At 44.3% G+C, this 15,060-nt stretch overlaps 1 protein-coding gene across 26 annotated transcripts in view; it reads left to right on the plus strand.

The window, feature by feature from the left end:
- Positions 1–15,060, plus strand: part of CELF2 (CUGBP Elav-like family member 2) — an 868,560-nt gene that overhangs the window by 726,843 nt on the left and 126,657 nt on the right. For 2 of the 26 annotated variants that reach the window (XM_063611060.1, XM_063611062.1), the window contains exon 1: positions 4,439–4,536. The exons of 21 other annotated variants lie outside the window; for them this stretch is intronic. In XM_063611060.1, coding sequence (XP_063467130.1) covers positions 4,473–4,536 — 64 coding nt within the window. In that variant the 5' untranslated portion in view covers positions 4,439–4,472. Of the gene's footprint in view, positions 1–4,438; positions 4,537–13,382; positions 13,611–15,060 lie in introns of those variants that run through there. 3 more of the 26 variants (XM_063611061.1, XM_063611057.1, XM_063611063.1) reach the window with 3 other exon arrangements.

Here is a 15,060-nt window from a genome sequence, read left to right on the forward strand (position 1 = left end):
GAGTGGAGGGGAGCTTCATCTCAGTGGCTTCTGCTCTGAATTTGAATTTTTAACAGGCAGCTTTTAAGCATCCTGTGGCACTCGTCCCATCTCAGTGTAGCCGGAGACAGTAATGTCTTTCCCTCTATGGTTGAGAAGGAGCTTTTGAATGCCCTTTTGGAAGCTATAGAAATCTATGATACTCATCGTCAGCATTCACCATGAACTTAAACTCCTATCACACCTCTAGGTGTGATAATATTTCTCCTTCTGTTACAACAGAGTAATGTCACACTTGGCACTTTTACTGTCCTCTTGCGAGACTATCCTCCAAGTGCTGTCTGAGAGTGTTAACTGCTATTTGGCTCATTTTTCTGCGCCAAGGAGAACAGAAACACAGCAGCCACCAAGAGGAGGGTTAGTGTGCAGTGGGTTGTTCTGAAAGGCAGTGAGTAAAATGAGGTATTCCCTGACTTCTGCTTTTGCTACATGAGGTCATGAGGTCCTTGAAGCCAGGCTTAGGTACCGTTTCTTTCATCCCTTGCTAGTTCCTAATCGTAGACACAAACCTTCCACATCCATCCAGGCGGATAGCAGTGCTTCTTGTGGAGAGCAATGTCGCTAAGGCAGTGTCACTAAGGAAAACAGGACAAGGAAACAGTTGTGTTGAGAGTTTTGACTGGCATCTGATTGGAATTAGAAGGAAGATTATTTTGCCATAACTTAGGTACCGTGACCCAAGCTCTTTTGGCAGACCGTGACGTCACAAACCGTACACTTGCTGGAGAAGGGAAAAGGAGAGTTGCAGCCACTCAGACAGTTGAGGCTGTGGCCCGCCTGGTGGTGTTTTATAGGAACTGGCGCAGGGAGGCTGTGTGTCCTTTGTTTTCTGAGGCCTTGTTCCACATGGCCTCCCACTTGAGGCCAGGAATATTGCAGCAGTGCCAAAGAGTGGGTGGACAAATAGCCTTATTATTAACCTAAGTTGGAAACATGGCTTTTTGAGTGTCTTCATTCACAGATGCAGTCACAAAATATTAATACTCTTTTTTGAACATGGCAAAACAAAGTATTCATTTAAACCTCTTTTGTCCACGTCCGTGGTGAAAGAGCACCTCGGGCGGGGGAGAAAAAAAAGAAACTGGTCCCTTGAGAATTACTTTATCCTTTGCATTTGCATATAGTTTGAATTCATAATTAGGCTATTTTTATTGGCTAGCAGCTGTATTATCATATAAATCCCTGAATATGTAATTTGGAGTCATTTAGACCAGTCGTCCCACAGTAACCCTGGGAAGCACGTGAGCAGCGTCAGCGTCTTTCTCGAGGAAGAAAATGAAGATGGGGAGTAACTTGCTGCAGGCAGCTTAGCTCCTGCTGTGGTGGATTGGGTTTTTACACTAAAGAACATAGATACCTGTTCAATAATAGCTTACGTTGGCATAGAATTCATCTATTAACAGGGTGTTTTGAGGCCAGACATGGTGACTCACACCTGTAATCCCAGCACTTTGGGAGACCAAGGCTGGAGGATCACTTAAGCCCAGGAGTTGGCAAGAGCAGCCTGGGCAATATAGCGAGACCCCCAGCTCTGCAAAAAAAAAAATAACAAAATTAACCAGACATGATTGTTCATGCCTGTGGTCCCAGCTACGCAGGAGGCTGAGGAGGGAGGATGGCATGGGCCCAGGAGTTTGTGGTTATACTACACTCCAGCCTGGCAACAGAGCAAGACCCTCTCTTTAAAAAAAAAAAAAAACCAGAACTGGGCGCGGTGGCTCATACCTGTAATCCCAGCACTTTGGGAGGCCGAGGCAGGCAGATCACGAGGTCAGGAGTTCAAGACCAGCCAGACCAACATGATGAAACCCCGTCTCTACTAAAAATACAAAAATTAGCCAGGCATGGTGGCGCATGCACTTGTAATCCCAGCTGCTCATGGGTCTGAGGCAGGAGAATCACTTGAACCCGGGAGGCAGAGGTTGCAGTGAGCTGAGATCACACCACTGCATTCCAGCCTGGGCGACAGAGCAAGACTCTGTCTCAAAAAAAAAAAAGAGAGGGTTCCCGTTGTTCTTGCATTCATTGTCTGTGTTGGTTGAGTCAATAGGCAGGGTAGGGATGAGCATCTTCATTTTCTTCATTTTACATGGAAAAGAAATCTCTGGTTGAAGGTGGTCAGTGACTTGCTTCAGCTGGGGCACTTGGGACTAAAGCCGCCCTCTTGTGACTCTGCACTCCGGTCCGTGATACCAGGGAACTGGTGCATCCAGGAGCCTCCCATTGTGATGCTCACTCCTTCCTCTCCTGTCCATTCATATGGGTAAAAAAGGTTTTGTGGCTTAAGTAGCATCCAGTTGCATCTCAAGTTTCAGTTCCCATAAAATAAACAGATACTAGGGTAGCAGATGGCCCCTTATTAAATGTCACAGGGGAGAAAGAGAACAAAAATCATTTTCTGTACTCTCCAGAATACAGTTGAGTGTCCCGATTGCCTCATACCTCCAGTGAGAGCAGCAGCAGCATTTATGGGCTATCTCAGTGAGCCACTTTTCTGTTAAACAATCCAACACGGAAGTAACACAGGCTGTCCTTTGGGCTCCCCTGCCTGATCCGCTGAACAGAATCTCACTTCTGTTTGACTTACACAGTCAGTGGCAGAGGGAGGAGGGAGAAACTCTTCCATCTTTGTTCCCAAATGGGGATCTCATTTTGGGGGCATGTATGCAAAATCTGTTCTGTCTCCTCATGCTTAGTGTGCTAGTATATATTTACTGCTAACTTCATTTCTTTATGAGGACTCTTCTGTAGCGTTTTGATACTGACAGTTTTATGAAGGCTATTTCTTGATACTTGTTTATTACTCCTTTAAAAATGTATTTTTCGTGGCAGCTTCAAGGCAGTTGCAACATAGTGTATTTTTCAATAGAGAAGTTGGATTAAAACTTACAATAACTGTCACCTGGTAACCAGACCCCATATAACTATGTCGACATTCACCAGTGATTTATTGCTTTAAATTGGAATCAGCTGATCTGTGGTTCCACGGTTTTTAACACTGCAGGATTAATCTGGAACCCACTGGTACACATCAAATAGTTGTTTTATCTGCTGTTCTAAGACGAATGAAATGTTTAAAAGGATAGCTGTGTAATCAGTCCATTGTCTCCTGGTGTTCCAGCTTATTCTGTTCCGTGTGGCAGTGTACAATCTCAAAAACAATTATTCTGCTGTCCTTAACATGGGAGCTGAATGCAGTGACTGATAAAAACTGCATTCAGCAAGCCCTTTCCCAAATTGGGTAGTTCTATTTTGTTATCTTCTGAAGGGAAAACATGGGCGGTGATGGTCAGACCTCCTAGGAGTCTGGAAGCTTAGAGCAAGCCCTGGGAGGCAGAATACTTAATCTGTTGCCAACATCTTTTTCTGTTTAATATTTGGAATTTTTTGTTTGTCGGTAAACTTGTTTAGACTACACTTTCATGTACTCATCTGAACATAGGTAGACCTCTTAAAAATAAGGATATTGATGCTTACAGTTTTCTTTTGTTCTGAAAGCAGTCAGAACATAGCCACAGTTACAGAATGTGGGTTTCAAGAAGCAATCTAGACCAGTGTCCCTTTCTTAGCATCCTACTTTGACAGCCAGCTATTGAAGGAGACCCAGAAGGGCATGATCAAGTGGTTTGATTCAGACCTACGTTCTATACAAAGCTCATTCGAAGGAAAAGCGTTGTAGATTTTCTTCATACACTAGGTAGTCTCTGGGGATAATTATTCTTGTTTACAAAGATGTTTCTGGCAATCTATAGACTGTTAGTGATGTTTTGAGGAAGACCCACGACTCAAAATCTTGTATGTAAAGGATTGCCCATTAAATCACAGTCTGTCTTCAAACTGTAAGTAGAACATGAGCTTTCCAGTTAATAGGGAAAACATAAAACAATGGATTTTATTGCAGGGCAGTCCTGGCCTTGTATAGACCAAGAGTAGTTGACTTACCAGGTAACCATGGATGCCTTAGGAGGAGGGGTTGGTAGGACCTGAGAGGAGGGTGGTATACAATTGTATGACTGTTCTCTAGTGGTAAGAGATTGTCAAGGAAGAAATGGACAGTTTATTAGAACCCAAGACCGTGATCTCTGGGACCAACATCTTTAATTGGAGACTCGTTAGAAGCCATTCAGTTAAGAAGACAATATGAGATGCATCACCCTGTTTCTGCAATGTTATCTTCTACTCCCCGATTCAGTTGCTGGTTATCTCTTGGGCCTGCTTTTCCCCCCTCTTGAACATGGAGCTAATAACTTTCAAACAAATCTTGAGCCCTCTAGGCAGACACTCTGTTGTTCCTTGAGCCCGGGCCATCCTTGCTATTGCTACCTGACCACAAGTGCCGGAAGTAGATGTCACACCTGCGAGCAGAGAAGGCCCGCAGGTTTGGTACAGTCTGTGTAGAGCCTGAATCAAACGGGTCTGGGCTGGAAAGGAAGATGGTCAGATGTTGCTCTCTGCCACCACCCCTTCTCCCGAGTGTGCTTTCTCTTGAAAAATGTGGTAAGTTCCATAGAATTCATTTCTAGTCACAGTGAAGAGCAGGCCCTCCAGACTCCACTCGGCTTGTCTGTTATGAGGAAAAAGCCATCAATATTTTAAAAGCTGCTGAGAGGCAAGAAGTTAGCCTTGATGGCTGGAAATTCAGAATTTTTTTTTTATTCTGTGCAAAATCTATCCATTGCTTCTCTAAAGAAGCAGCAGGGCTGAGGGAAAGCTTAGCCTGGAACAGGGATGTGATGAAGATTAGTAAGATAAAACCAGTCAGAGTGTTTAAGCTAGAGGTAACCTGGAAGTGTCCTAATTGCATGGCCTGAATTTCTCACCCGGGAGTTTTCCAGAGCATTTAACACCCAGATATGCCCTGGCATTGATGTCACAAAACTGGGTCGTGGGAGGGTGCTCCAGAGAATAGATTTTAGGGCAGATCTTCCAGGGACAGATTTTTTTTGACACACCTTCTGTATTTCTCGTTGCGGTTGAGAATGAATGATGTGAAAATTCACCCAAACTTTCTGGAGTTCAACTTAATGGGAAGAGAAGAGGTTTGGGGGGTGGGTATTAAGTCTTTGGGTCCACCAGAGGAGTTTTACAAATAGTTCTCAAGAACCAGTTCGCCCACATGATTTTCAGTCTGCCTACGAATTTGTTAGGGGTTGCATTCATATTTATAGGTAGGGATCTCACATTCAGCCTCACCTTTGCCTCCATTCCGACTATTAATTTTTCTTTGTTCCCGTACCAAAATGCTAAAAGCCTAAGAGCATGTTTTTACAGCAAAGATATGAAATCCCAACCAAGGGAGATGAAGAAGTGAATTGGTTAAATGTATTGAATACCAGTTCTCTGTCTTTCATAGCACATCCCTTTGATATTTCGTATACTCTGCTAAATGTGGGCATGTGCTTATTTTCATGAATACTTGGAAAGCATTTTAAACGACGGCAATGCTACCTGGGTACCAAGAGGACTTAAATGCCACTTGCTGGCTCATTACTTACCCAGGAACCTGGTGCAGGGTCTCCCTCTTTTCCTTGACCAGTGGGCACAGATCTCTGCAAGACATTTCCAGGGCAGACTTCTGTGCCCTTCTGCACAGGCCTGCCTGTCATTTGATGCTGCTGGTAGGTTGGAGAAGCAGTCCAAGGGGATGGAGATAAGCCTCAGCTACTGGGTCAGCATTTTGAAACCTGCTAACAAAAGGAAGGGAGAAAAGGTTGAGAAAAAGAAGACAGAAATTAACTTCTGTGTCGTCGTCTGCTGAGTTGCACCATACAAGTTGTTTTCCCTCTGAGTAAATGAAATTTGAGAATTGTTCATCACTGAGGATGAAATGTCAGATACTCTTGTCGGGAAGTATATTCCTCTCTCAAATGGGTCAGTTTTACCAAGTGGTTTGCTCAAAAAGGTGTTCTCATCAAGAAAGTGTACATGTGGGTTTCAGTGCTTCACTGGTTTTGTCTGCCTGACTTCTCTACAGCAGTTCACCAACTTCTCATTTTCTGAAATGAAATTCTAAAACATACTCACTTTGATCCTCCTGGTGCATTTTTCTTGTAGCTGTTTAGGGTAGTCCCTTGAAGTGTGAGGCAGAGACAGCACCGATGTAGGCAGAATTGTTACTATTTCACCTGTATTTTCCTTGTATGTGTTTTTTAATCTCTAGGTGTTAGGAGAGGTTTAACTGTCAGTATTTTTGTAGACCCAAAAATATATTAGGACCTTTAAACACAGAACCCTTATGGATATTGGTAGGTGGCTTTCCTCCATGTGGTGATACAGGGATCTAGGCTTCTCCATCTTGTGGCTCTGCCATCTCTTTGGTTATTTTGTGTGTTTGTTTTATTTTGTTACTTTTTTTGTCACCTGCATCCATTCAAAAGGAGAGGAAAGAAAGTATGGAGGACTCATATCTGCTCTGTTAAAAGCTCTGGCCCTTAAGCAGCACAGGTCACTTCCGCTTGTATTTCTTTAGGAAGCCTTTAGTCACGTGGCAAGGGGCAAATGTGGTTTCACCATGAGCTCTGCTCCAGTGTTGGCCCTGAGGAAGGAGAGGATGGACTTGGCGGACACTGGTAGTCCCTTCAACAGTTGTCCTTTGCTATGTTGTTTCCCAGGCTTCCTGGAGGATAAGAATCCCAGGGAACACTGCCCTATAGATGACCAGGCCTTTCGCCTGGAAAGCCTGAGCTGAGGGGCATGGCTTGGTTCCAAGAATCCATGTTTTTGCCAATGTCCCAGGCGATTATCATCTTCAGGAACGTTTGGGAAATGCTATTGTAAGAGGTAATTAGATTGTAGAAAGGTATTTGGTACCTTCGTTGCAGTTTTCTGCTGAGAATCCTAGGTTGTAAGGAATGGTGGTGGACTCGGTGGTGAAACGTTGACTCCTGGCACCCGTGCTTAACCCTCTTCAGTCTTAAAATTTGGCCTCACTGCATAGACAGGATCATGACTGTGCCACGTAACACTAAGACATCTGTTCCTACCTGAATTATTCTTGGATTAGCAGATTGTTTCATTGAGTTGACCAAGTTTACGACTCATTTTGACAGATAGTGATTCTATGGTTTATATCAACTACTTGGAATTCATCTTCTAATGACAGCTGTTTAACACATAGGTCGGTGTATAAGATTGACTAGTAATGAAATCTTCGGGGCATTTTTTCACCTCCTGTCATAATGTTGAATGTTTGGGAAACCTACCACCTTGGAAATTAAAAGCTTATAAATATATTGGATGAACAGCAGTTTAATTATTTATGTGACAAAAAAATTCTTTATCATCCCAAAAAGAAAGGATGGAGAACTTCTCCCAAATGGTTTCTGAAACTGCAAGGAGATGGACACAGTATGTGGAATATCTGTGGGGTGAGCTTTTCGTAGCAAATTTGGATCCTAGACTGCCCTCTCTGAGCTACCCAGTAGTCAGTCACATGGGCCAAGTCCTTTTCCAAAGTCCATTTCCTTTGGAATGTGCTCAGGGAATCAAACCGACTTTAATATTAGCCTGTGACAGTTATATTCAGGGAGCTAAGACTTCCTCTCACTAACATCGAAAGCGTTCCAGCGCATGTTGGAAAGGTGTTTGGGGTAACCACTGTTTAGACTTGCCTGAGCTATTGATCTTCTTGTTATCGAATATAATTTAGAACTAGCAGTGAGACCCTTAGTGGTGGGAGAATATTATTATCATTTGTTATCTGCACAATTAGGAAGCAGGAGAGTGCAGCAGAGGCTTTATCCTATAAACAATCTCGTTGCCTAGAGCGTTTTACCTCCTTGCAGAGTGGTCTACCACATGGCCTGCCTTCCCACCCCCACCCTCATCTCTCTCTCTCTCTCTCTCTCTCTCTCTCTCCCTCTCTCTCTCTGTGTGTGTGTGTGTGTGTGTGTGTGTGTGTGTGTGTGTAATCCAAACAGGCATTGGCCCTACAGTCTAAAGGGCTAAAAAGACTCAGAAATCCGTCCTCATCCAGTCATCCAGGGAAGAAATAGGAGCCTGCAGGATGTTTCTTTTCTTTTTTCTGAAGGTTTAATAGAATCAGTGTCATTGGCAATGATTGAGAAAAATGAAAGTTTTTAGATCAAATACTACTCTAGCATGCATGCAGCATGGGAACAATTGATGGGCAGCGTGCTCTTCCTCAGACAAAACCCAGTGGCTGCTAATCAGTGTGTGGTGTGGAGAGTTTTTTGTTATCCTGAAATCAAGGAAATATTTTACTTTTCCCTCTGAGGTGTTCCAGAGAAAGATTCTTGACCAAAGAAGATAAATCCTCTTCCTACCTGCTAATGAGTGAGCAGCTAAATTTCAAGCACATCAAGTACAAGGACCATGTGTTAACATTTTTTTAGTATCCATAATCAGGTACACTTAATTAATTTTCTGAAAAATGGAAAGCCAAGCGTTCTCTTTGGTTAGAGACGTGGAGCGGTGAAGAAGTAAGGCAGTGTTTGGCAAGATGAGTCCACCTAACTGGAATCAGGCCAGGCTTTATCAGGAACCAGAGGGGCGACGCTGCCATGACGCCCCCTCTCCATGCCTCTGCTTCTTTAACCGGAAGCAAGAACTTAAACCAGATGGTTGTTAAGATCTTTTTCTCTCTTCAGTCTGGCATTTAAAATTGGTCACTGTCAAATCCAGAACGGACCCTTTTCAGAATTACAATGTGACTGAAGTTTGTCACTTTCTCCCCAGCCATTCCCATTTTGGGGGTCATCCTTCTTCTTTTAGGACATCCCCTCTTGCCCCATGACCTGCATTCTCACCATGGAAACTCTTATCAAATCCAGTAATGGTAAGATTCATTGATACTACAGCGTAAATGGTTGGGAAACAGATTTCAGTGTTGTATCTTCTGAGGCATTTTTATTTTAATATGAATCTGAGCCTCCAACTGAAAGGATGAAGCTCAGAGGCTGAGTGAAAAGACTACGGGAGAGGACAGAAGAGGAGGGGCACAGAGGGTTTGCCCACATCAGCCCCGTTTTCTTCTTTTGTCCCAGAATCATCATTAACGTTATCCCCTCCGCTTTCAAAAGGGTCCTCACTTGGAGAATGAATTATTTGATCACCCTGGATATCAAGAAACCCTTCATACTGCCCCTAAAATTGCACAGTAGAAGGAAGAAAAGAAGCTAGCCTCTATTCAGTATTTCCTTTGTGCCAGATTCTGGGGTTGGCACTGTGTATACATTATTTTACTAAATGGCTCAGACAATCTATTTTGCCTAGCCATTAAACCACATCCCTCTTAGGCTAGAAGTAACTATACTAGAGTCATTTCACAGGAAATGGGCTAGAGAGTGTTGCATGGACCATATTTACCCCTAGGAACCTGAATTAGAAAGGCTCATGGAACTCCAAGTTGAGAAGAAAACCGTATTGCTATAGGGGAAGGGGGTGTGAAAATGCCCTGGTGGGAGTCAACCCCTGAGTATGCAGTAGGAACCTCCAGTGCCTATCACCACGCCATGCCTTGTCGGGGGCCGGTGGGGGGACCCAGGAAGCGTAAGAGGTAGCAGCCACCCGCAGAGAGCTGCATTCCTTAGGAGAGCAGGAGCATGGCAGCAGAACCACAGTCAGATGGCAGTGATCTCCTGCGCCTGATCCTGGTGTGACGGGAACTCTCAAAATGAAATCCAGCTGCTGGAAACCCCTTGGCCAAGAGGTGCCTGGCACACATGGTGGTCTGTGCCCCAGGCTTCCACTGGACATCTCCTCCTCCCCGTTCTCATCACAGGCGTTTAGGACATCGCATCTTCTTGCGAAGCCCAATGTTACTGCTTTTGTTTTTTCTTCCTCTGTTGTTGCTGAAATAAAGGGAAGTGACCAATCTGTGGTTAAACTCGTATAGTAGTGAAACCTGGGTGTGCTCCTTAGCTGTAGGTTTTATTTTAAATAACAAACTGTTTTAGGGATTTTTTGCCTCTTGGGAGCATATCATAGAGCATACAGTTGGGGAAAATGTTGTTGTACCCTGAATAAGAAAGTCATGAAAATGATTACATTAAAACTGATTGACTGTTTAGAGGTCACATAAATGGATGTTCAGAGTATTCGAAGGCCATGCGAATGGGTGAACTCTGCTAGTTCCAAGTAATTACTTCAGAAAGCAAGACAACACAATCAATTCTAAGCCCTGTTAAAGGACTTGTGGTCATCACTTAGAAAAGTGGCTTCCCTGCCCTCCCTTTCTCCCAGGGATGCACAGTGGCAGTGCAGCCTGCGGCAGGCCTGTCGCGGCTGCATTTCCATATTGTATTTGTTATAAAAGTGGAGTAAAGCTACCTATCCCTTACCTGCCTCAAAGGGAGCCTGCATAGTGTTTGTTAGGGCTCAGCGCTCTATGGAGAAACAAATTTAAAGTGGACAATAGCTGCTAACATTTACTAAGCACTCTTATTTACATGCCAGGAACTGTGTTAAACATTTTCATACGTTGTTTGGCTTAATGTGATACATCTATAATTTAGCTGTTACTAACCCCATGTTATTAAGAACCAGAGACTTAGGGAGGTGAGGTCATGAGCCTGTGATGCTAATCAGGAATGACTGCACCAGCCTCACTGCAAGGATTATGAATGAGCATGAGAAGGCTATCCAGCATCACTTTGAAAACTGTCATGGTATCTGCCATGAGAACTCAGGGACCACTTTGGCCCCAAAAGTGAATTTCTTAAATGATTTCCTCTGTTCCAGGCAATATGGAGAAATAACTCCCTCTCTGATCTCCATACACATGAAATGCAGCTCAGTTATTGCCAGAGTGGGGTGGAGACAGTTATAACGGCCATAAATATTAGTTCTCCAGCATCATATCCAACAAGAAAAAAAAATCTACAATAAGTACAAATGTTTACTTCAGCCTAGCCTTGGATTTCTATAGCCAAAGGGTTTGCCTCTCCATTTCACTTTGACTGTAAAGACCAGAGTGAGGAAGTAGATAACGACGTCCTTATTCCATTTCCAGAAAAAATACCTTTGTTCTGCTTTGGATTGCAAATAACCCTTTTGAGAGTTGAGAGGCGCCTAGAACCCCTGAGTAATGAGTTAGAATACCGCTGGTCGGTGCTTAGGAACAGAGCTGAGCTGTATTTTATTCAGGCTAACAATAAGGGGCCTGCATTCTTAGTCCAGGGAATTCAAGCTGATGCACCGTCAAAGCAAGGCAGTGAAATGGAGACTTGAGAGATCGGCCTGGCCTGGAAGCATCTAATAGCCCAATGTGCTGTGAATTGAGAATCGTAGGAAAATAGATGTGATTCTAACCTACCTCTTATTGCCACTAGCCTCCTAATTATAATGCTATCCTATCCTCTAGAGAATCTATACTATGAAATAACCTTATATTAGAAACTTTCTTCTAATGAGGTCCCTCAGTACTTTAGAAACTAAATCCTTCTTAATTGGATTCAAGACAGAACTACCTTACACCTAACCGTGTTTAACCCCGTGATGCCTCCTTGGTGTATGGGAAGTGATCTTGGTTTGGTGAGCCTGAAGGCCTGCCCGCCACTGAGCCACTGGTCTCCACCTCACCGTGAGGCCCCAGGGAGACCAGCTGGCCAGGGAATTGGGCCAATTAAAGCCTACTTTAGGGAAGCCAGACCCTCTAGTTGGCTTGTGATGTTCAACCTGAAGTTTTTCATTCTTCGTTACCTTCAGAGAAAAATATGGTTGTCCTCACTACTTTGGAATTAGGATTTGAAAAATACAAAGCGTAGTAAATTCTATGGCTACTTTATTATCTTTCATTCCAATAGTCAAGTGACGTTTTCTCTAACAAAGGAGACTTCTTGCTTTCTTCACATCACCCCCTGGGGGCCTGGACAAATGCACACGTCACCCTACCTTTCTGACGCTCAGAGCAGAGTGGGAGAGTTGGTGAAACAGCTGAACACGATGATTGTCCCATGGGGGAAAAAAGGATGATGCTGAAATTCTTCCAATGATTTCATAGCTATTAGACAATTGCAGTGGTTTAACGTAAGTGTCTTATTTCAAAGAACCAGAGAAGGGGAAAAGCAGATTCCAGCAATTTTGTCCTTGTTACCTTTTCTATCTGTGTCGTGCTTTGGTGGAATTTACATAATCATGGGTGAGGAAGTGTTACAGTACACACGTAGCTGTGCACATTAGGCTGCACTTGCTTTCCCAAGAGGCTTGAAAATGCAGTCGATTTAATCTAGGTCAAAAGGAAAGAAAGAAACTCCATTTTCCTCACAGAAAACACAGGGAGCTTGCTAGTCTTCACGGGGTCATGGAAATAACAGAAGATGGTTCCTCCAGGCAAAGTCCCCAGGGAAACAGGAGGCTGCCGGGGCCTGGATCTTGTGGCCCGTTGACAGAAAGGTGGTCATAGTGTGTCAGGTGGAGAGTTGGAGGGAAGGTGTGGGGTTGCCAGGGACCCCAGTGAGATCATTGTTCCCTCCCGGGCTGAAAAGGTGGCTCAGATTTGCTGTCTGCGAGGAATCTTGCAGGGAAAGTGAGGAAGGATGTTGGCGGAGCATCGCACGACTGCCTCAGGCGGCCAGAGGGCGATGCGGGTCCCACGCTGCCATTGTAAGTTTCCCAGGGGAATTCCTGGGATGGCACTTGGTAATCCAAACCGTGGAGTCCACATAACTCACATACGGAAGGCCCGATGGCAGCGACACCCGTCAGCTTCCTAGACAGTGGCCAGATGGTGATACCGCTGACATCAGGGTGCCAATTATATCAAGCTCTATAAAACTAAGCTAATTGGGTACGGTTTCCTTAAAAGTAGATTTCTACAGGATGAGGCATTCATATTGGGTAGCTGCTACTCTAGCTATGTAAGTCCCACTTTTAGGTGGGGATAAAAGGGTTGTCTTAGGTGACTGTTGGAGAGACATTTCAGATGAGAGGTTTAGGTTATAAAGAGACATTTTAGGTGACATGAACAGAGTGTGAAGCAGATCTTTCAGAGGGAGGCGGACCCTGTTGGAGGTGGTTCAGGGACATTCTGCCTATGAGAGGCATAGACTTTGAGGGGTGCTCATCGACTCATGGTTGCTGGGATGGTTTTGGCTTTGCTCTTGGCTCCTGGTGTGACTTGGGGGCAGCCTGCTAACCTGTGGACTGGTGTTTTCCCATCTGTAAAATGGGAGGGTGTGGGGGGTTAGGCTGGTAGAACTAGTGTAGGGACCAAGAGAAAACCTCCCCTTGGCCCTATGAAGGTTCACTAAGAATCCCTGACAAGAGGCAGATCCACAGGAGAAAAGGCACGCAGGTTGATGAGATCACAGTTTCTGTGACACAGGCGCCTTCAGGATGCAGACCCAAAGATACAGGGGAAATGGTATACTTAGGTCCAACAAAGTGTGCCTAGGCTCATTTGCATACTTAGGTTCCACAAAGTATGGTCAGCCATGTAGTAATGTGATTGGACAGAAAGGACATGATGTAACGCTAATAGACTGAGCAGGGACACTCGGCAAGGCCTGCCTGTCCGCATTCTCCCTGGCCTCTCTGAGCAGGATTCTTCCTTCTGGGTGTGGGAAGGACCTTTCCTGGAATGGGGGTCTTATGACTTACAGTCAAACAAGGTAGGTCAGAGAATTTGTTTCTGGCCAGTTTTATACAGAATGACAGAAGGAAAGTTAGAGCAGTATTTTTAAGTTTTATGGCTGGCTTTGGGGAAAGGGGGTTCTGGCTTCTGTGACCTGCTATGAGGAAGAGAGGGATTCCAGTTTCTGTGGCTGGGCTTAGGGGAGGCTGGGACTAAGAGACAGGAGGGCAGGAGGGGGTCAGAGAGAAACTTTTTCTTGTGAGGCCTTTATGTTGGAGTACTGCTTCCCGACTCCCAACATTTGCTACTTGTAAAATTCTGTGATTCCACAGGAAAGGCACGGAAGCCGTTAGAAGACAACGCTACCTTAACTTCGTCTCATTTTATTTTTTATAGTGTTCAGTTTAAAGGCGTAAAAGGCTGGAGGAGCAGTGCAACACAGATCTGTCTGATCTTCTTGGAGGTTCTCCCTTTAGCTAACTTTTGCTGTGATGGGTACTTTTTTCATGCCTCTGGTTCCTGTATCTCTCAGTTGATGTCATTACAGCCATCTGCGTTCAGCATCAAATACAGGGGAGCCACGATAATAAAATTACAGGCAGGAATATGTAAGAGAGCTGAGAGGCAAGGGGACTGGGTTTTAGATGGAGCTCGTGAAATCGGTGGCATCATTTGTTCACTTGTATCTAGCACTCCTAGAAAGCAAGCACTGCGTGAAGGTCCAGCCATAGGAATTCATGCCGAGGGGCCCAGAGTTGGTCATAGTGCCCTGATGTGACCATTTCCTAGCAGCGCCAGTTCTTCTTGATGGTTGGATTTTGGGCTAAAAAAAAGGGGGGAGGAGCTACATGGGTGACCCTCTAGGGTCTCATATCATGTCCTGAGGATTCCTTATACTTTCTAAGAATGGCATTTTGTCATTGCCTTTTGCCTCAAGATGCTAGGGGTATAAATCACCTTCTACCATGGAAAAAGTACTCCTCTTTTAAAAAAAAAAAAGGTTAATGCTAAGTTTTCTTGAAAATTTTAATTCAGGGGATTTTTGATGGGTTTTTTTTTTAATGTTTAACTGCCTTGTAGAAAGTGAAAGTAGGGGGTCCTGGCAGGGCCAAAGCCAATGACTTAAAATTGAAACCATAGCGCATGGCAGATACGCTTGAGCACAAAATGTCCCACTTAGATCCACAACCTTTGGACTCTGGAAAAAAAAAAGTATTAAATTCTCCTCCAAGTGGCTAAGATTGAGGGAGAAAATAGATGGCAAGGGAAATCAAGTATGAGGAGTGTGTCCTCTTTTGACTTAAACTGGCTTGCATGCTACTGACTTGACAGGAAGCCAAGATCCCAGTTGCAGTTCGACTTGTGTGAAGCAGGCACCTGCTTTGCTTGCAAATGCACATACAAAAGAGAGCTTCATTCACAGAAAGGAAAAAAAAATAGTGGGTTCACTAATTTAGCCTTCCAGGGCCTTCGTCCCTTGATCTGTC

This window comes from Symphalangus syndactylus, chromosome 10, assembly GCF_028878055.3.
Source record: "Symphalangus syndactylus isolate Jambi chromosome 10, NHGRI_mSymSyn1-v2.1_pri, whole genome shotgun sequence".
Lineage (NCBI taxonomy): Eukaryota > Metazoa > Chordata > Mammalia > Primates > Hylobatidae > Symphalangus > Symphalangus syndactylus.